This window comes from Taudactylus pleione, unplaced genomic scaffold (genome assembly GCF_031769625.1).
Source record: "Taudactylus pleione unplaced genomic scaffold, aTauple2 ptg002033l, whole genome shotgun sequence".
NCBI lineage: Eukaryota > Metazoa > Chordata > Amphibia > Anura > Myobatrachidae > Taudactylus > Taudactylus pleione.
In genome coordinates, this window is record NW_028286428.1 from 1 (window position 1) to 22500 (window position 22500).

Consider the following 22500-nt stretch of genomic DNA (forward strand, 5'->3'; position numbering starts at 1 on the left):
GGGGGGACAGAGTGAGGCTCTGTGAGAGAGAGAGGGGGGGACAGAGTGAGGCTCTGTGAGAGAGAGGGGGGGACAGAGTGAGGTTCCGTGAGAGAGAGGGGGGGACAGAGTGAGGCGCCGGGGGTGAGAGAGGGGGGACAGAGTGAGGCTCTGTGAGAGTGAGAGGGGGGGACAGAGTGAGGTGCCGTGAGAGAGAGGGGGGGACAGAGAGAGAGAGAGGGGGACAGAGAGAGAGAGGGGGGGACAGAGTGAGGTTCCGTGAGAGAGAGGGGGGACAGAGTGAAGCGCCGGGGTGAGAGAGGGGGGGACAGAGTGAGGCTCTGTGAGAGAGAGAGGGGGGGACAGAGTGAGGCTCTGTGAGAGAGAGGGGGGGACAGAGTGAGGTTCCGTGAGAGAGAGGGGGGGACAGAGTGAGGCGCCGGGGGTGAGAGAGGGGGGGACAGAGTGAGGCTCTGTGAGAGTGAGAGGGGGGGAAAGAGTGAGGTGCCGTGAGAGAGAGGGGGGGACAGAGAGAGAGAGAGGGGGACAGAGAGAGAGAGGGGGGGACAGAGTGAGGTTCCGTGAGAGAGAGGGGGGGACAGAGTGAAGCGCCGGGGGTGAGAGAGGGGGGGACAGAGTGAGGCTCTGTGAGAGAGAGAGGGGGGGACAGAGTGAGGCTCTGTGAGAGAGAGGGGGGGACAGAGTGAGGTTCCGTGAGAGAGAGGAGGGGACAGAGTGAGGCGCCGGGGGTGAGAGAGGGGGGGACAGAGTGAGGCTCTGTGAGAGTGAGAGGGGGGGACAGAGTGAGGTGCCGTGAGAGAGAGGGGGGGGACAGAGTGAGGTTCCGTGAGAGAGAGGGGGGGACAGAGTGAGGCGCCGGGGGTGAGAGAGGGGGGGACAGAGTGAGGCTCTGTGAGAGAGAGAGGGGGGGACAGAGTGAGGCTCTGTGAGAGAGAGAGGGGGGGACAGAGTGAGGTGCCGTGAGAGAGAGGGGGGGGACAGAGTGAGGTGCCGTGAGAGAGAGGGGGGGACAGAGTGAGGTGCCGTGAGAGAGAGGGGGGGACAGAGTGAGGCGCCAGGAGTGAGAGGGGGGAACAGAGTGAGGTTCCGTAAGAGAGAGGGGGGGACAGAGTGAGGCTCTGTGAGAGAGAGAGGGGGGGACAGAGTGAGGTGCCGTGAGAGAGAGGGGGGGACAGAGTGAGGTGCCGTGAGAGAGAGGGGGGGGACAGGAGTGAGGTGCCGTGAGAGAGAGGGGGGGACAGAGTGAGGTGCCGTGAGAGAGAGGGGGGGACAGAGTGAGGTGCCGTGAGAGAGAGGGGGGGGACAGAGTTGAGCGCCAGGAGTGAGAGGGGGGAACAGAGTGAGGTTCCGTAAGAGAGAGGGGGGGACAGAGTGAGGCGCCAGGAGTGAGAGGGGGGGGACAGAGTGAGGTGCCGTGAGAGAGAGAGGGGGGACAGAGTGAGGTACCGGGGGGGATGGTAATAAGGTTGTTATGGGTGAGGTACCGGGGAGAGAGGTGACAAAGAGTGAGGTACCGAGGGGGAACAGAGGGTATGGTATTGAGGGTGTGATGGGGGGCAGAGGGAGTGATACCGGGGGTGTGATAGGGCAACAGAAGAGGAGGTACTGGGGGTGTGATAGGGGGGGACAGAGGGTGAAGTACTGGGGGGACAGAGGAGGAGGTACCCGGGGTGTGTTATAGGGGGACAGAGGAGGAGGTAGCAAGGGTGTGCTAGGGGGCAATGGGTGAGGGTACCTGGGCTGTGATAGGGGGACAGGGGAGGTGGCACTGGGGGTGAGATGGAGGACAAAGGAGAAAGTACCAACCTGAGATGGGAGACGAAGACAGAGAAGTGGGTACTGGTTTGTGATGGGAACTGAAGAGGAAGTACCGGTGTTGAGAATGGGGAGACAGAGTAGGTGGTACTGGTGATAAAATAGGGGGGGGCAGAGGAGGTGGTACCGGTGATGAAATAGAGGGGGGACAGAGGAGGTGGTACCGTGGTGAGATAAGGGAGGACAGAGGTTGAGGTGCTGGGGGTGTGATATGGGGGACAGAGAAGGAGGTAGGGTGGACAGAAGAGGAGGCACCGGGGGTGAGATAAGGAGGGAGGTACAGGGGGAAATTCCAGGGGTGAGAGAAGGGAGACTGGTGGAGATACAGTATCCGTGGTGACGGGGGCTATGGTAGGGGCCACTGAGAGACATGCACTAGATGAGGGGAGCCAGGATGGCAAAGATAAGGAGGTGGGCACACAGGGTTGGGACACGGGGGAAGGAGGTTAGGAGAGGTTGAACTGGGTTACAATGGATATAGAGTGGAGAGGGGGCCTGGGATATAAGGTCATGGGGGGGGGGCGAAAATAGGAGGAAAGGGGTATTGGGAGAAAAATAGTGAGGCGTTAACGGGATTTGGGGGGAGAACAGTGAGGGGTGACCGTGAGATGAGAGCGGTGGGGATGGTCCCCAACAATTTGTAGGGTAGAGAACTGGGGGGAGCCAGGACTTTGTGTGTGTGCGGGGAGGTGGGAGACCAAGACAGGCAGGGGTGAGTGAGGAGGGACCAGGACACGGTGGTTGGGGGGTGACAGTGTGGGGGACCAGGACATGGGGGTAGTGTGGAGGGACCATTACACAGGGAGGGGAAGTGAATGGCTATTGGGGTGGAGGCACTGGAGGAGAGAGAGGGCACCAGCATTGGAGTCAGTTTCTGTATTTGTGCTGCCACTAACCATTTTTGGGGTGTGGAAGTGAGTGCACCCCCAATTGTGTGTGTGTTGTCTCCTGCTGGCACCAGGACGTGGGATGGGAGGGTGTAGAAGATAAATTGCGCTGTCAGTGTGAGGGGCTCTATAGGATTACAGATGGCTGATAGCTGGAGAGAGGAATGTGTTCTGTGTCACATCTGTGCTGCAGCTTCCTGACATGTGTAAGGAATTATTTACATCTATAATCTCTCCAGCCTGGACCTGGTCTTGCACAGTCTGCCCGGGGGTGCCACAGAGTTTAGGGGCTGCTGTCCCTCCTCTGCCCGTAGCTGCAGTAACGATGTTGGGGGCTGTGTTATAGCGACGGGTACCTTAAACCCTAAGTGGATGCAGGCATCTATTTGGTTATATGGTTACAGTTGCATGATCTGTTATCCGGGGTGCTTGGAGCTGAGTGTTTCCTAGGAAGGGGCTTCCCACAGCTTTGTAACCTACTTTATGTGTAGAAAAGCCCCATTCTCCCCACATGAATACGCCCTGAGTAGCTGTTTAGCAACGCTCCTCACAGTAACTATAGGCATTGGGTCACCATGTCGGTAAGCGTGACATTGGGGCTGATTCAGATGCGCTCGCAATGCCGATAATTGTTAGTCATTGCGCATGTGGGAAAGTCGCGCAGCGATTGTGTTGTGATCACACGTGTACGGAGGATTCACTCGCAAAGTGAGTCAGGTAGTCTGGGTGGGAGGTAATGGGGTGGCTAGAAAAACGCAGACGTATCTGACTGTTTTCTGGCCGTGCGTAAATTAACCGCTGCGTCCTTGCTTGCAGCAGGAGAGTCCTCTGCGTGTCTGCAGACCGGCTGTGTCTTACCCAGAAGACCGATGGCAGCCGGGTCAGCGTTCAATATTTCGTGTTTTGTGTGTGAGCGGCGGATGTAAGATTCTTGCAGTGGGCGTATCTTAGACCTGGACGTGATTGTGTCATTTTCACAATTGCGTTTTGTGACAAATGGCAGCTGCGATGGCATATTCCCGGTAAGATGGAAATCAGTCTTGTGACCGGTACTTTTATCCCGAGAGTGCTGTCACCTTGTACAGAGTCATGTCTGGCTGCTATTGCCATGGAAGACGCTGATAACGGTTTATATACAGTTATTACTGGAGTAAGGCGTTCTTATGTACACGTCCATATTTCTCACCATCACTTACATGTAAAGTTTATTTTATCTTTATGCACTTGGTGTCATTCCTGTCTGTAGGGACAGTAGGCTTCAAAGCTTTTTGTGGGCGCAATAATTTTGATGGGGCAAGTAATCATTTTGTGTTGGGCAGAGACTGGTACAATGATCTGTGACACTGTGATAGGTTATATGTTGGGCACAGGCATTACAATGATCTGACGGTATGTGTTGGGCACAGGCTGGTACAATCATCTGTGACAGGGTATGTGTTGGGCACAGGCTGGTACAATGATCTGTGACACAGAGATGGGTTATGTGCTGGGCATTGGCTGGTACAATATGTGGCACTGACTGGTTACGTGCTGGGCATAGGCTGGTACAATGATCTGTGGCATTGTGCTGGGCATAGGCTGGTTCAATGATCTGTGGCACAAGGATGGGTTGCACAATGGGCACAGGCTGGTATGATCTGTGGCACAGCCTGGTAATGTACAGAGATGAGTCATGTGTTGACCACCGGCTGGTTCAATGATCTGTGGGGCAGAGATGGGGTTTTGAGCATAGACTGGTACAATGATCTGTGGCACTGTGACAGGTTATGTGCTGGGCATAGGCTGGTACAATAATCTGTGGCACTGACGGGTTAGTGTGCTGGGCATAGGCTGGTACAATGATCTGTGGCACTGACGGGTTATGTGCTGGGCATAGGCTGGTACAATGATCTGTGGCACTGACGGGTTATGTGCTGGGCATAGGCTGGTACAATGATCTGTGGCACTGACTGCTTATGTGCTGGGCATAGTTTGATACAATGATCTGTGACACAGATGGGTTATATGTTGGACACAGGCTGGTACAATGATCTGTGGCACAGATGAGTTATGTGCTGGGCACAGGCTGGTACAATGATCTGTGGCACTGTGACGGGTTATGTGCCGGACTCTGGATATGCTGGTGCTTGGTACTGTTGGTAATAGTGCCTCCGCTACACATTTCTGTACAGCCGGCACATGTTCTATGTTTTGTACAGTGCTGGCCCCTGACACTTGGATATATTTGTTTTAGTCCTGCTCTAGATAACGGTGCTGTGTGACTTCCCCATACGTGCAATACTTCTGTACTGTGCCTCCTACTGCTGTGATGCTGGGTGCTGCTGTGTGACTTCCCCATACGTGCAATACTCCTGTACTGTGCCTCCTACTGCTATGATGCTGGGTGCTGCTGTGTGACTTCCCAATACGTGCAATACTCCTGTACTGTGCCTCCTACTGCTGTGATGCTGGGTGACTTCCCAATATGTGCAATACTTCTGTACTGTGCCTCCTACTGCTGTGATACTGGGTGCTGCTGTGTGACTCCCCAATACGTGCAATACTCCTGTACTGTGCCTCCTACTGCTGTGATGCTGGGTGCTGCTGTGTGACTTCCCATACGTGCAATACTCCTGTACTGTGCCTCCTACTGCTGTGATGCTGGTGCTGCTGTGTGACTCCCCAATACGTGCAATACTTCTGTACTGTGCCTCCTACTGCTATGATGCTGGGTGCTGCTGTGTGACTTCCCCCATACGTGCAATACTCCAGTACTGTGCCTCCTACTGCTATGATGCTGGGTGCTGCTGTGTGACTTCCCCATACGTGCAATACTCCTGTACTGTGCCTCCTACTGCTATGATGCTGGGTGCTGCTGTGTGACTTCCCCATACGTGCAATACTCCTGTACTGTGCCTCCTACTGCTGTGATACTGGGTGCTGCTGTGTGACTTCCCAATACGTGCAATACTCCTGTACTGTGCCTCCTACTGCTGTGATGCTGGGTGCTGCTGTGTGACTTCCCCATACGTGCAATACTCCTGTACTGTGCCTCCTACTGCTGTGATGCTGGTGCTGCTGTGTGACTCCCCAATATGTGCAATACCCCTGTACTGTGCCTCCTACTGCTGTGATGCTGGGTGCTGCTGTGTGACTCCCCAATATGTGCAATACTCCTGTACTGTGCCTCCTACTGCTGTGATGCTGGGTGACTTCCCAATATGTGCAATACTTCTGTACTGTGCCTCCTACTGCTGTAATGCTGGGTGCTGCTGTGTGACTTCCAATACGTGCAATACTCCTGTACTGTGCCTCCTACTGCTGTGATGCTGGGTGCTGCTGTGTGACTTCCCCATACGTGCAATACTCCTGTACTGTGCCTCCTACTGCGGTGCTGCTGTGTGACTTCCCAATACATGCAATACTCCTGTACTGTGCCTCCTACTGCTGTGCTGCTGGGTGCTGCTGTGTGACTCCCCAATATGTGCAATACTTCTGTACTGTGCCTCCTACTGCTGTGATGCTGGGTGCTGCTGTGTGACTTCCCAATACGTGCAATACTTCTGTACTGTGCCTCCTACTGCTGTGATGCTGGGTGCTGCTGTGTGACTTCCCAATACGTGCAATACTTCTGTACTGTGCCTCCTACTGCTGTGCTGCTGGGTGCTGCTGTTATGCTCCATGGCCTGAGTTGTTAAGGAAATGATTGATTGAAGATGGTGCGAACTCCGGATGTACTGAAAGCAGATAATAATGTCATTAAATGAGTCACATGAACTCTTTTCTATATGTGGAGAGGGGGCATGAGAGGGAGAGGTGACACCGGACATGATGGGGAGAGAGAATGAGCAGAGGAGGCACGGTACATGATGGGAGAGAATGAGCAGAGGGGGCACGGTACATGATGGGGAGAGAGAAGGAGCAGAGGAGACACGGTACATGATGGGGAGAGAATGAGCAGAGGGGGCACGGTACATGATGGGGAGAGAGAATGAGCAGAGGGGGCACGGTACATGATGGGGAGAGAGAATGAGCAGAGGAGGCACGGTACATGATGGGGAGAGAGAATGAGCAGAGGAGGCACGGTACATGATGGGGAGAGAGAATGAGCAGAGGAGGCACGGTACATGATGGGGAGAGAGAATGAGCAGAGGAGGCACGGTACATGATGGGGAGAGAATGAGCAGAGGGGGGCATGGTACATGATGGGGAGAGAGAATGAGCAGAGGAGGCACGGTACATGATGGGGAGAGAGAAGGAGCAGAGGAGGCACGGTACATGATGGGGAGAGAATGAGCAGAGGAGGCACGGTACATGATGGGGAGAGAATGAGCAGAGGAGGCACGGTACATGATGGAGAGAGAATGAGCAGAGGGGGCACGGTACATGATGGGGAGAGAGAATGAGCAGAGGAGGCACGGTACATGATGGGGAGAGAATGAGCAGAGGGTGCACGGTACATGATGGAGAGAGAATGAGCAGAGGAGGCACGGTACATGATGAAGAGAGAATGAGCAGAGGGGCACGGTACATGATGGGGAGAGAGAATGAGCAGAGGAGGCACGGTACATGATGGGGAGAGAATGAGCAGAGGAGGCACGGGTACATGATGGGGAGAGAATGAGCAGAGGGTGCACGGTACATGATGGGGAGAGAATGAGCAGAGGAGGCACGGTACATGATGGTGAGAGAGAATGAGCAGAGGGGGCAACGGTACATGATGGGGGAGAAAATGAGCAGAGGGGGCACGGTACATGATGGGGAGAGAATGAGCAGAGGAGGCACGGTACATGATGGGGAGAGAATGAGCAGAGGAGGCACGGTACATGATGGAGAGAGAATGAGCAGAGGAGGCACGGTACATGATGGAGAGAGAATGAGCAGAGGAGGCACGGTACATGATGGGGAGAGAATGAGCAGAGGAGGCACGGTACATGATGGGGAGAGAATGAGCAGAGGAGGCACGGTACATGATGGGGAGAGAATGAGCAGAGGAGGCACGGTACATGATGGGGAGAGAGAAGGAGCAGAGGAGGCACGGTACATGATGGGGAGAGAATGAGCAGAGGAGCACGGTACATGATGGGGAGAGAATGAGCAGAGGAGGCACGGTACATGATGGAGAGAGAATGAGCAGAGGGGGCACGGTACATGATGGGGAGAGAGAATGAGCAGAGGAGGCACGGTACATGATGGGGAGAGAATGAGCAGAGGGTGCACGGTACATGATGGAGAGAGAATGAGCAGAGGAGGCACGGTACATGATGAGGAGAGAATGAGCAGAGGGGGCACGGTACATGATGGGGAGAGAGAATGAGCAGAGGAGGCACGGTACATGATGGAGAGAGAATGAGCAGAGGAGGCACGGTACATGATGGGGAGAGAATGAGCAGAGGAGGCACGGTACATGATGGGGGAGAGAATGAGCAGAGGAGGCACGGTACATGATGGGGAGAGAATGAGCAGAGGAGGCACGGTACATGATGGGGAGAGAATGAGCAGAGGAGGCACGGTACATGATGGGGAGAGAGAAGGAGCAGAGGCGGCACGGTACATGATGGGGAGAGAGAAGGAGCAGAGGGGGCACGGTACATGATGGGAGAGAGAATGAGCAGAGGGGGCACGGTACATGATGGGAGAGAGAATGAGCAGAGGGGGCACGGTACATGATGGGGAGAGAATGAGCAGAGGAGGCACGGTACATGATGGGGGGAGAGAAGGAGCAGAGGAGGCACGGTACATGATGGGGAGAGAGAATGAGCAGAGGAGGCACGGTACATGATGGGGAGAGAAGGAGCAGAGGAGGCACGGTACATGATGGGAGAGAGAAGGAGCAGAGGCGGCACGGTACATAAGGGGTAGAGAGAATCAGTTGGTGCCCTCTGTCATGTGATGGGCCGGTCCCCTCTCTGTGACCCTCTGGTATTGGGCCAGTGCCCTTTCTATGCCCTCTGACAGTTTGGTGATGGCCCGGCCCCTCTCTAGTCTAGATATTGTCTGTCCTCTGCCCTTGTTTCCTCTATACTGAGTAATCTGGAAAAGAAATCGATAAAAGATTTATGTAATGAGGTCTCCAGCCACAATATGCAGGATTTCTGTGCATCTGACAGGGAGCAGCGATCCTGGTTCCTGTGTGACACATCTCCCCCCCCCCCCCAGCAGTGTGACCAGACCACATCCGGTGCCTCTCACAGTCAGGACACTACATGTACCACGCTCAGCCCATGGATAAGGGGGAGCGACTGCTGTATGCAGATCTACAGCTCTCTCATTAGCTGCAATAAGCTCATTTCTAGAGACATAATTATTAACATTTCTTGTATGACACCATCATACGCTGCAGTACAAGGGGGAACTAACAGCCTTATACAACGGGTCAGGGGATTAACACAAAGGGATAAGAGGGCTCTGCTCGCTAGGTAATAATCCATAGGAAAATACTGTAGGTCATTGCAAATAGCAAAGGTGCTTACTGGGCTGTGTAGTCCTGTCACACGGCAGCGCTGGCCTGGGGTCCGGGGGTTGTGCGAGTGTGGAAGCAGAATGAATTCTCCCTATAGATTGTGAGCGGGGCCCTCTTACCTTTATGTCTGTCACTACCCAGTTTTATTTCCATTTCTAAAGCTATATAGCTATATAAGACACTGTTATTAATAATAAAATGTAAGAGATGTCATTATTATTTATACACATCGTCCTGTTCTCCCTATTACCCCCCGGCTAGTCCTGAGCATGCTTTTGTACATTGTTGGGTGTTTTTATTGTTAATTTCTACTTCAGGGTCCATAGGGTATCCACAGGATACCTTGGGGTATAGGCGATGGCGGCAGACATCCAGGCACCACAGAGTTAAATTTTCAGCCTCCCAGGATGCACTGGGGTCCCTCTCCTATACCCCGAGCCTCAGGCCACTCAGTTTTCGTCGGTGCCTGGCCGGACCAGTCGCACCGTACAGAGGGGGTCTTTTTAAGGCCCCTGAATATTTCTTCACAGCTGTGGCTGCACAACTAGAGTGCTCCAGCATAGGACAGTCAGTATTGACGTCCATGCTGTCACTCCTACACCCCGCCGGTACCAGAACGCCGGTACCGATCCGGGGATGCTGGTAGGTAGCTGGGGTCACAGCTAGCGGTGATCCCTGGCTACCTGGACTGTGGCCGGATGCACGGGGAACAAGGTAAGCGGCGGGGTCCCGCGGTGGGCACCCGCCGGTAACACAGTCCTGTTTGGTCCCCAGGCAGGGGGCTCCCTGGGGACCGGCTGCGCGTGGGGCCAGGTACTGATCCTGCGCCTTCCACTAGACCACCAGGGACAGCGGACCGCAGCATGTGCGGTACAGCGCGGCGTCCCAGGGGTTAATAGCAGGCCAGGGGAGAACGCCTTCCCTGTCTCACAGCCGGCGTCTCCCCCGCTGCACAGTGCCATTCCACAGCGGTCTGAGCGGGCTGTGTCAGCGCTCCTCCCCCGGGCCCTGCCTTCTCTCTGCTCCTCGGTGGCCATTTTCTCACTACATGTGCTGGGGATGGCAAACGCTGCTGGAAGCTGCTACAGGTGCCATTGCGGTCCGGGTCCCCCGCATACCTCTCCTTCAATTAAGGTCAGTGTATGCAGCACTGTTTCCTACCAGGCTCTGGTCTGTGTAGTTGATCGCAGTGCCTGTAATGCAGGATGTTATCTGTGCATTGTATGTGACTTAAATGCTAGCGCTGTTTGCCTGTACTTTCATTTCTGACTGTCAGCCTTTTCCTATCCCTGTTCTTCTGCTACAGCCCTTGTGGTGCGGTGTTTCAGGGTGTTTATTACCTCACAGTAAACGTGGTTTTTCTGTGTGGGAGGTCACATACGCTCCGTTCACACTCCTCATGTCGGAAAGTGAACGAGGATATCCTCTTCCAGCTATAATGTACTGATATCATGTGCAGTTAGCGGAGGGATATGTAGACGCTGAGGGTTTATGGAGGGCATGTTGTATTATATATCACGCCCCATTTCTGTCACTGTGCCTGCACAAAAAAGGGGACCGCCCTCGGCTGGCTAAAATGCTTACAGCCTTTGTGGGCAACGCCCCCTGCGTTTCCCCAAGGGGTTATCGCAGCCTGTGGTGGTCTCATCACATGCAGGGGTCCCTGGACAGTTGATGGTACCCCAGTGTATCCTGTTTTTCGCCCCCCCAGGTCTCGCAGGAGCCTGTGTGGGTGAATTTATTGTCCAAATGGTATAGCACCTGATGGACGTTTTACAGGGGGAGTCACCATTTCGGCCTTCTAAACGGCCTTTCGGGTCTCAGACGGGTAAAGACATGACGGTGACATTATTGACTTTTTCAGACACGAGCCCCTTAGTGCAAAGGAGGCGTAGTCTGGGTCTAAAGTCTATATACCTGGCCTTCTACGGCAGTCCGTGCGGCTTTGGTTATTACATATCCCCCGTGGCTAAATCCAAATATGCCTTCTTTAAGGATAAGGGTGTTGCCACTGTAATTCCTCTATTTGGTCAGGTGGATCATTTAGAGGAGGCGTGGAAAATCCGGGTAAGTGGTTCCAGCCTCAAAAACGGTTGACCTTTTGCATACCCCTTTTGCGGATAATTACATTTCCGAATGGGAGTTACCTTTACGGGTAGAATCTCATGTTACACGCCTAGTGAGGAGTGCTACGTTGCCCATGCCCTCCAGGTCCTCTTTGAAGGAGGTTCCAGATTGCAAGGTGCAAATATATCTAAAATCCAATATTCCCTTGCTGGAGGGGCTTCCAGGCCGGCTATGGCCGTGTGCTGGGGGGCCAGAGCCATGGAACGCTGAGTAGGTAACTGGATCTCTGCACACTGACTCTCCAGCAGAGCAGGTGGATAGTGGCAAATTCTCAGAGACTTTGCCACGTTCATAATGAGACGGTCTTACATATAGCCTACTCCTTTCCAGAATCTCCTCGGCAGCAGTAGCGGCTTGCCGCTCCCTGTGGTTGCGCTCTTGGAAAGCGGACGCAGATTCCATTTGGAATGCTTTGCCTTTTACGGGACAAGTCCTGTTTGGCCCTCGTCTGGACGCAATTGTGGCCCTGCAGGCAGCAGCTACGTCTGCGTGTCTGCCATCGGCTACAGTCCCATCAGGGTCTGGGACTTTGTCTTTTCGGCCCTGTGAGGCCAGGGTAAGTCTAAAATACAGCTTTCCAAGACAGTCAGTAGCCAGGAAATCTGCTCAGCCATAAGAACAGGCTTGGAGTACAAGACGTCCTACTCCCAAGTTGGACTATAAGCCTTCAGCCTCACAGGACGGGCCTCCTCTCGGGAGCCCCCAGAGTTGGAGGCCGGCTTCTCCAGTTCGCCCAGTGCTGGTGTCTGACCACCACGGACACTGGGGTAAGAGAAGTATTTTCTTGAAGGTATGTCCTTTTCTCCCGGTAAAAGCCTCCCAGAAGGTTTTTCGTTACAGGTCTTCTGTCAATTCAGGACAAGGCCCTGTAATTTTTGAGGGTGTTACACTCTATGCTCCAGGCAGGAGTTATAGTACCTATTCCGTTGCCCCAAAGGGGAACGAGGTATTACTCCATCCTCTTTCTGGTACAGACACCCAATGGGTCTTACCAGGACATTCTCAACCTCGAATCCTTCAACAAATTCTTAAGGGTTCCTCGGTTCGGGAGAGGGACCCTGCATTCTATCATTCAATGGAGCCTGGGAATTTTGTGGTGTCGTTGGATATATTCAGGGTGACTACCTGAATATCCCTCTTTTCTTAGCACACCAGTGTTTTCCTCAGGTTTGCAGTGGTCGATAAGCATTTCCAGTTTCTGGCATTGCCCCTTGGTCTGGCCTCCGCGCCTCACGGTTTACCAGGGTCATGGTAGTTATGGCAGCCCACCTGCGGATGCAGGGGGTCCGCTTGTTACCCTATCCGAGTGACCTCCTGTTGTTAGCACGGTCTCCAGAGATACTTCAGTGCCATATGCAACGGACAATATCTGTGTTGCTACGTTAGGGCTGACTGATAAACTGGAAATAGTCCTCTCTGATTCTTCAGAGGATGCTCCATATCCCAACATCTGAGGATCTTTGTGATTGAGGAAAAGATCTCTGCATTACAGGCAAGGTTACGCAGTTGCCTGCAGAGTCGCCGAGTGTCTATTCACTTGGCAATGTGGTTCCTGGGTTCCAGGATGTCGCTGTTCGACATGGTGGAGAGTACCCAGCTTCACTCTAAAGAACTTGATCCTCTCCGGATGGGATGGGTTGCCCCATAGGATAAAGTCAATAGGCTTTCCCCGGAGGTTTGTCTCTCTCTGGCCTGGTGGCTGCAGAAAGCTCACCTAAACAAGGGGCACCCCCTTTGGGATTGCGGACAGGGTCCTTCTGACGACGGACGCCAGTATCCGTGGCTGGGAAGCATGACGGGTCCACACTTGTTACAGGGCAGGTGGACACCAGTAGTTTTTGCGCTTCCCATAAACATCTGAGAACTCTGAGCAGTATTCAGGGTTCTCCAGCATGCAGGACAGGTCCTCCACGGAAATACCATGCAGGTACAGTCTGACAACGCCATCATGATGGCTTATGTAAACCACCTAGGAGGTTCCCGAAGTCAGGCGACACTAACAGTGGTGTCCCGAATTCTGGCTTCTGTGGAAGGCTATATCCCTGCCGTCATCGGCAGTGTTCATTCAGGAATCCTCAGATGGAAAGCAGGCTTTCTCAGCCGTCAAGACGTGCATTCAGAGAAATGTCCTCTTTATCAGGAGGTGTTCAATCTTCTGGTGAACAAGTGGAGCCTTTCAGAGATGAGACTCTTCTGATAGACGTAGGTAGGTCCAGTGGACCTTCCAAGTTGTGTACCTCGTCCCTCCGTTATCCCTTCTTCCTCCAGTAATAGCAAGAAGGAGGCACACTCCTGCTGATAGCCCCAGCGTAGGCCAGATGGCACTATTACTCAGATCTTCGGAGCCTCTCAGTTAACACTCCGAAGCTGTTGCCTCTACGCCCGGACCTGTTGTCTCAGGATCCTGGCTGATACCCAGACCTGGGTTGTCTGAGGTGGAGACTGCCCTCTTAAGGTCTAGGAGTTTTTTCCAGCTCTATAGTTAACAGGGGCTGTGTCCATGCTAAGAGCTCGGAAGTTTTTATCTGCAAGAATTTACCATTAGGTATGGTATACTTTCTTTCAGGTGTCGCCCTAGAGGCTAGGCTCCTCGGGTATTCCGGATATCCAGAGGTTGGCTTTCCTACAGGTGGGCTTAGATAACGGTCTTCGCCTTGCTTACCTCAAGGTGCAGGTTTCTGCCCTGTTAGTATGGTTTCAGTGTAGGATTGCTACTCTTCCTGATGTCCGCACCTTTGTGCAGGGTGTACGTTATATTCAGGATCCCTTTGTTCCACCTGTGACTCCTTGGGATTTGGCTGTGGTCCTTAGGGCTCTCTGAGGACCGCCATTTGATCCACTGGGCTCAGTGGATTTCAAATGGCTTACGGCTAGGACTGTATTCCTTCTGGCTCTTAATTTGGCCAGTAGGATCTCAGAATGGGAGGCTCTGTCATGTAGACCTCCCTTTTTCTCATCTTTCCTAGGAACAGGGCAGTGCTTGCCTTTACTTCCCCAGTCCTGTCTGCTGGTGAGGCCTATTTGGCTGTGGTACGGGCGCTAAGAATTTAAGTTGACCGTACCAGTCCATTTAGGAAATCAGACTCTCGGTTTTGTCCTTTCTGGTTTCCATAAAAAGGGTTGGCCTGCCACTATGCTAACTTTGGCAGGATGGATTCACAGGTCTTCCTGTTCCATCCTCTATTAAAGCTCTTCCACTAGGTCTGTGGGTCCTTCGTGGACAGCTCGACGTGGCGCTTCAGCGGTGATTGGCAGCCACGTGGTCATCTGTCCATATTTTTGGTAAGGTATTATGCTTTTGATACCTTCGCCTCTCAGGATGCTTCCTTTCGGCGGCAGATTCTCCTTACAGCACAGGAGCGTCCCCACCCTTAAAGGATACTGCTTTGGGACATCCCCAAGGTATCCTGTGGATACCCTATGGACCCTGAAGTAGAAAATATGAAATATGGTAAGAACTTACCCTTGTTATCTCTATTTCTACGAAGTCCATAGGGTTCCACAAGACTCCCGCCCTGTCGCTCCGGTACTGTAGATGGGCTTTGATCTGGTCACCGGTTTCTCCGTCTCCTTCAGGTGAGAATGTGATTTCTTGTGTGTTCCAGACTTTCTTCTCTCTCTTTTTTGCTCCTGCTCCGGCCTATGGCTTGTTACGAAACTGAGTGGCCTGAGGCTCGGGGGCGGGGTATAGGAGAGGGACCCCAGTGCATCCTGGGAGGCTGAAAATTTAACTCTGTGGTGCCTGGATGTCTGCCGCCATCGCCTATACCCCAAGGTATCCTGTGGAACCCTAGGGACTTCGTAGAAATAGAGATAACAAGGGTAAGTTCTTACCATATCTCATATTATTGACGTTTGTACAGTAAATGACATGATGTAGAATCAGCCCTGAGAGAAACCATGCTTTCTACAGCAGTCGGCCTAGCGAATGTACTAAACAAAGAGATAATCGGCGCTTTACTCCTCGCTGCGGAATCCCCCCCCCTCATTTACGCGTGGGTGACCCCGCTGTAGCGCAGAGAGGAGATATGAAGGTCCTAGTGGTCAGGATGTGACTGAGGCCTGCAGGACTCCTTACCTCTAGGAAAGGGCATGGCTGGGGGAGGTCATTACACACAGGGGTGTTCTATATGTGGGCGCAGCCTGTGACCGGGCAGGACAAGGCTAAGCAGGGCTGGTGACCATTGTTGGCTGGGAGATGAGATCTGTCCTCTGATCCTGCAGGATAATTACATTACAGCCACAGAGAGGCCTAATGTCCTGCAAACGTAAAGATTTGTTCTAACATCTACTTATCCCGATCCCTGAATGAGCCCTTTCATCGCCAGGCTGGGCACCGTGCCACACTTTCAGCATGCGTGAGTCATGGGGTCAGCCCCGGGCATAGACGCACCCTCTGTCTACCAACACCCAGGGTAAAAGCAATAACAGCAGGCTCAGGCTAACTCCCAGAGGGGGAGGGGGAGGGGGGCAGGAGGGCTCAGCAATGAGATAATGGCCTGATTTACCCTCAGAGAGAATAAGATTAAATTGCTTTATACAGTGGCATGGTGTAGTAGTGTCTGTACTGGGCTGTGTGTGTGTATATATGGCATGGTGTAGTAGTGTATGTACTGGGCTGTGTGTGTATATATGACATGGTGTAGTAGTGTCTGTACTGGGCTGTGTGTGTGTATATATGGCATGGTGTAGTAGTGTATGTACTGGGCTGTGTGTGTGTATATATGGCATGGTGTAGTAGTGTATGTACTGGGCTGTGTGTGTGTATATATGACATGGTGTAGTAGTGTATGTACTGGGCTGTGTGTGTGTATATATGACATGGTGTAGTAGTGTATGTACTGGGCTGTGTGTGTGTATATGACATGGTGTAGTAGTGTATGTACTGGGCTGTGTGTGTGTATATATGACATGGTGTAGTAGTGTATGTACTGGGCTGTGTGTGTGTGTATATATTTGACATGGTGTAGTAGTGTATGTACTGGGCTCTGTGTGTGTATATATGACATGGTGTAGTAGTGTATGTACTGGGCTGTGTGTGTGTGTATATGGCATGGTGTAGTAGTGTATGTACTGGGCTGTGTGTGTATATATGACATGCTGTAGTAGTGTCTGTACTGGGCTATGTGTGTGTATATATGACATGGTGTAGTAGTGTATGTACTGGGCTGTGTGTGTGTATATATGACATGGTGTAGTAGTGTATGTACTGGGCTGTGTGTATATATGACATGGTGTAGTAGTGTATGTACTGGGCTGTGTGTGTATATATGACATGGTGTAGTAGTGTCTGTACTGGGCTGTGTGTGTGTATATATGACATGGTGTAGTAGTGTATGTACTGAGCTGTGTGTGTATATATGACATGGTGTAGTAGTGTCAGTACTGGGCTGTGTGTGTGTATATATGACATGGTGTAGTAGTGTATGTACTGGGCTGTGAGTGTGTATATATGACATGGTGTAGTAGTGTATGTACTGGGCTGTGTGTATATATGACATGGTGTAGTAGTGTATGTACTGGGCTGTGTGTGTATATATGACATGGTGTAGTAGTGTATGTACTGGGCTGTGTATATATATATGACATGGTGTAGTAGTGTATGTACTGGGCTGTGTGTGTGTATATGACATGGTGTAGTAGTGTATGTACTGGGCTCTGTGTGTGTGTGTATATATGACATGGTGTAGTAGTGTGTACTGGGCTGTGTATATATATGACATGGTGTAGTAGTGTATGTACTGTGCTGTGTGTGTGTATATATGACATGGTGTAGTAGTGTATGTACTGGGCTGTGTGTGTATATATGACATGGTGTAGTAGTGTATGTACTGGGCTGTGTGTGTGTATATATGACATGGTGTAGTAGTGTCTATACTGGGCTGTGTGTGTATATATGACATGGTGTAGTAGTGTCTGTACTGGGCTGTGTGTGTATATATGACATGGTGTAGTAGTGTCTGTACTGGGCTGTGTGTGTATATATGACGGTGTAGTAGTGTCTATACTGGGCTGTGTGTGTGTATATGGCATGGTGTAGTAGTGTCTGTACTGGGCTGTGTGTGTGTATATATGACATGGTGTAGTAGTATATGTACTGGGCTGTGTGTGTGTGTAATATGACATGGTGTAGTAGTGTATGTACTGGTCTGTGTGTGTGTAATATGACATGGTGTAGTAGTGTCTGTACTGGTCTGTGTGTGTGTAATATGACATGGTGTAGTAGTGTATGTACTGGGCTGTGTGTGTGTGTGTGTATATATGACATGGTGTAGTAGTGTATGTACTGGGCTGTGTGTGTGTATATATGACATGGTGTAGTAGTGTATGTACCGGGCTGTGTGTATATATATGACATGGTGTAGTAGTGTATGTACTGGGCTGTGTGTGTGTGTGTATATATGACATGGTGTAGTAGTGTCTGTACTGGGCTGTGTGTGTGTGTGTATATGACATGGTGTAGTAGTGTATGTACCGGGCTGTGTGTGTATATATGACATGGTGTAGTAGTGTATGTACTGGGCTGTGTGTATATATGACATAGTGTAGTAGTGTATGTACTGGGCTGTGTGTATATATGACATGGTGTAGTAGTGTCTGTACTGGGCTCTGTGTGTGTGTGTATATGACATGGTGTAGTAGTGTATGTACTGGGCTGTGTGTGTATATATGACATGGTGTAGTAGTGTCTGTACTGTGCTAGGTGTGTATATATGGCATGGTGTAGTAGTGTCTGTACTGGGCTGTATGTGTATATATGACATGGTGTAGTAGTGTCTGTACTGTGCTAGGTGTGTATATATGACATGGTGTAGTAGTGTCTGTACTGTGCTAGGTGTGTATATATGGCATGGTGTAGTAGTGTCTGTACTGTGTATATGTTGGGCTTGACGGTCATAGTGTTTTCTGTTTGGTCTCTGGTGGTTGTTGATGTGGTATCGGTATGATTTACGGCCGGCGGATCAAATCCCGACAGCGACAGTCTGACATGCACTCCCGGCGTAGGTAAAATCACAGGCATCGGGATGTCGACGCCTGTCATTTAACCCCTGCCGGGATTAGACAGTTGGGAAGCCGGAGGTCGGGATTTCGTCCGCCGGCTTCCCGTTGATGTGGTCTGCTGTATGTACACTGGGGTGGGTATGTGGGGGCTCTGTGATCACCGTGGTGGTTGTGAGGAGTTTCTATGGTCACTGGGTGGGGGCTTGTGGGTGTGAGTAGGGATTGTTCCCATCACTAGGGTGTTTGTGGAGTGGGTTCTGCGGTCACTGCAGTAGGTGTGTGGAGCACTACAGTTACCAAAGTGTGTGTGGGTATGAGGGCGCTCTATGATTTCTGGGGTGTGTGTGTGTGGGTATGAGGGCGCTCTATGATTTCCCGGGTGTGTGTGTGGGTAGGTCGTCCGGTCCCTGGGGTGCTTGTGGTAGGGTCACAGATCGCTGGGGTGCATTTGGGTGGGCGGTATGGTCCCTGGGGTGTGTGTATATGGTCCCTGGGGTGGTGTCGGTAAACGCTGGCAGAGTGATTGCTGCGCTATTCTTGCTCCTCTCTCAGATCTGTCCAGGAATCGCTTCTCGGAGGTCCCCGGTGAATTGTGCCAGCTGGTGTCCCTGGAATCTCTCACCCTTTACCACAACTGTCTCCGTACTCTCCCTCCGTCCTTGTCCAACCTCCAGGTCCTGACCTACCTGAACATCAGGTACGTGGCTGTCACTGCCTCCATTGCTCGTCACCCTGCAGGACGATGTGACTAACGCTCTCTGTTTTCTCCTGCCCCGTATAGCCGGAATCTCCTCACCTCTCTGCCCCTGTACCTCTGCCGCCTGCCCCTCACCGTCCTCATCGCCAGTAATAACAAGCTGAGCTCAATCCCCGAGGAGGTGGGCGCCATGACCAGCCTCCGGCAGCTGGTGAGTCCCGTGTTTCTCCTGGGTCCGTCTGTATGAGAGCAGTGTGGGGACAGGGGTAAGGGTACACATGTGGGGGGCCAGGAGCAGGACTGGTATCCCCTGTGATGTTAGGGCTGTACATATGGAGAGGAATGGCCAGCACCGTATGGAGCAGAGTGCAGGGGAATGACGCCGCGCAGCCTGTGACACTGGGGGCTCTGCATGTGCTGCGGCTAAACCTGTAGGACCTAGTGCAGTGTCTGCTTTCCTCACGGACCCTGAGATTTTAGCAATCGCGCATGTGTTGGAGCGGTATTGCGGGCGAGGCAGAACCTTGCGTACACAGAGACTGGCACCTAGAATGCGGCTGTATTGCGTGCCACAGTGACTGGGCCCCCACAGTGTACAGTCGGTCAGTGCATCATGGTGCAAAGACAGACACCGTGGTTCTATAGCAGGGGAAGCTCTGCAGCGGTATTAGTATACATCCCCTGGTCACACAGGCTGTGTCATCACCATGCTCTGCAGCAGTATTCGTATACATCGGGTTCTGCTCCCTGGTCACACAGGATATGTCATCACCATGCTCTGCAGCGGTATTAGTATACATCAGGTTCTGCTCCCTGGTCACACAGGATATGTCATCACCATGCTCTGCAGCAGTATTAGTATACATCGGGTTCTGCTCCCTGGTCACACAGGCTGTCATCACCATGCTCTGCAGCAGTATTAGTATACATCGGGTTCTGCTCCCTGGTCACACAGGATATGTCATCACCATGCTCTGCAGCAGTATTAGCATACATCGGGTTCTGCTCCCTGGTCACACAGGCTGTGTCATCACCATGCTCTGCAGCAGTATTCGTATACATCGGGTTCTGCTCCCTGGTCACACAGGCTGTGTCATCACCATGCTCTGCAGCGGTATTAGTATACATCGGGTTCTGCTCCCTGGTCACACAGGATATGTCATCACCATGCTCTGCAGCGGTATTAGTATACATCGGGTTCTGCTCCCTGGTCACACAGGATATGTCATCACCATGCTCTGCAGCGGTATTAGTATACATCAGGTTCTGCTCCCTGGTAACACAGGATATGTCATCACCATGCTCTGCAGCGGTATTCGTATACATCGGGTTCTGCTCCCTGGTCACACAGGCTGTGTCATCACCATGCTCTGCAGCAGTATTAGTATACATCGGTTTCTGCTCCCTGGTCACACAGGATATGTCATCACCATGCGCTGCAGCGGTATTAGTATACATCGGGTTCTGCTCCCTGGTCACACAGGATATGTCATCACCATGCTCTGCAGCGGTATTAGTATACATCGGGTTCTGCTCCCTGGTCACACAGGCTGTCATCACCATGCTCTGCAGCGGTATTAGTATACATCGGGTTCTGCTCCCTGGTCACACAGGATGTGTCATCACCATGCTCTGCAGCGGTATTAGTATACATCGGGTTCTGCTCCCTGGTCACACAGGATGTGTCATCACCATGCTCTGCAGCGGTATTAGTATACATCGGGTTCTGCTCCCTGATCACACAGGATATGTCATCACCATGCTCTGCAGCGGTATTAGTATACATCGGGTTCTGCTCCCTGGTCACACAGGATGTGTCATCACCATGCTCTGCAGCGGTATTAGTATACATCGGGTTCTGCTCCCTGGTCACACAGGCTGTCATCACCATGCTCTGCAGCGGTATTAGTATACATCGGGTTCTGCTCCCTGGTCACACAGGCTGTCATCACCATGCTCTGCAGCGGTATTGGTATACATCGGGTTCTGCTCCCTGGTCACACAGGATATGTCATCACCATGCTCTGCAGCGGTATTAGTATACATCCCCTGGTAACACAGGATATGTCATCACCATGCTCTGCAGCGGTATTAGTATACATCTGGTTCTGCTCCCTGGTAACGCAGGATGTGTCATCACCATGCTCTGCAGCGGTATTAGTATACATCGTGTTCTGCTCCCTGGTAACGCAGGATGTGTCATCACCATGCTCTGCAGCGGTATTAGTATACATCGGGTTCTGCTCCCTGGTCACACAGGATATGTCATCACCATGCTCTGCAGCGGTATTAGTATACATCGTGTTCTGCTCCCTGGTAACGCAGGATGTGTCATCACCATGCTCTGCAGCGGTATTAGTATACATCGGGTTCTGCTCCCTGGTCACACAGGCTGTCATCACCATGCTCTGCAGCGGTATTAGTATACATCTGGTTCTGCTCCCTGGTAACGCAGGATGTGTCATCACCATGCTCTGCAGCGGTATTAGTATACATCGTGTTCTGCTCCCTGGTAACGCAGGATGTGTCATCACCATGCTCTGCAGCGGTATTAGTATACATCGGGTTCTGCTCCCTGGTCACACAGGATATGTCATCACCATGCTCTGCAGCGGTATTAGTATACATCGTGTTCTGCTCCCTGGTAACGCAGGATGTGTCATCACCATGCTCTGCAGCGGTATTAGTATACATCGGGTTCTGCTCCCTGGTCACACAGGCTGTCATCACCATGCTCTGCAGCAGTATTAGTGTACATCGGGTTCTGCTCCCTGGTCACACAGGCTGTCATCACCATGCTCTGCAGCTGTATTAGTATACATCCCCCTGGTCACACAGGATATGTCATCACCATGCTCTGCAGCGGTATTAGTATACATCCCCCTGGTCACACAGGATATGTCATCACCATGCTCTGCAGCTGTTGTGTAATCGCCAGCTTCCTGCTCGCACTCTCTCACCCACTTTCCATACAGTTTCCTGTGCTCGTACAGTGCATACAGTAACCATACAGCCATGTCTGGCAGGGCGACACACACCCTGGACTTACTGCAGCATGCCCACATACCTGACATTCATACAAGGGCTTTGCAAAAGTATTCATCACCTTAAAGAGTCTGACGTGTCTGTATTGCAACTAACACTTGCACAGATTGATGCAGACAATATTCTTATTACGAATCAGGAGGCTCTTGAAAAAAAAATGTCAGACTTAGAATTAATTTGCCCAGTAGATAAAAAAAAAATGTTGCTTGCATAAGTATTCATCCCCATGCGTACTAGAACTTGATAGAACCACCTCTAGCTGCAATAACAGCTGTAAGTATAGGGGTAAGTGTCTGCACGCGGTTTGGGAGCGATGTTTGCCCCTTCCTCCTTGCAGATCTGCCCCCGGTTGGATGACGCCTGTGGGCTGTAATTTTCATATATGTGCCACAGATTCCCGATTGCACTGAGGACTGTGACTCGGTCATTGTGTTGTACAGCCTTGTGCTTGGGATCATTGTCCTTCTGAACGATGAACTTTCCCT

The 22500-nt window shown here is 51.9% G+C and overlaps 1 protein-coding gene across 2 annotated transcripts in view; it reads left to right on the forward strand.

The window, feature by feature from the left end:
* Positions 1–18695: 18695 nt before the first annotated feature.
* Positions 18696–22500, forward strand: part of LOC148435715 (leucine-rich repeat and calponin homology domain-containing protein 4-like) — a 57323-nt gene continuing 53518 nt past the window's right edge. Inside the window, exons 1-2 of one of the 2 annotated variants that reach the window (XM_088465593.1) lie at positions 18696–18970; positions 19055–19181. In XM_088465593.1, the coding sequence (XP_088321719.1) occupies positions 18735–18970; positions 19055–19181 (363 nt within the window). In that variant the 5' untranslated portion in view covers positions 18696–18734. The remainder of the gene's footprint in view (positions 18971–19054; positions 19182–22500) is intronic. The other variant, XM_088465592.1, reaches the window with a different exon arrangement.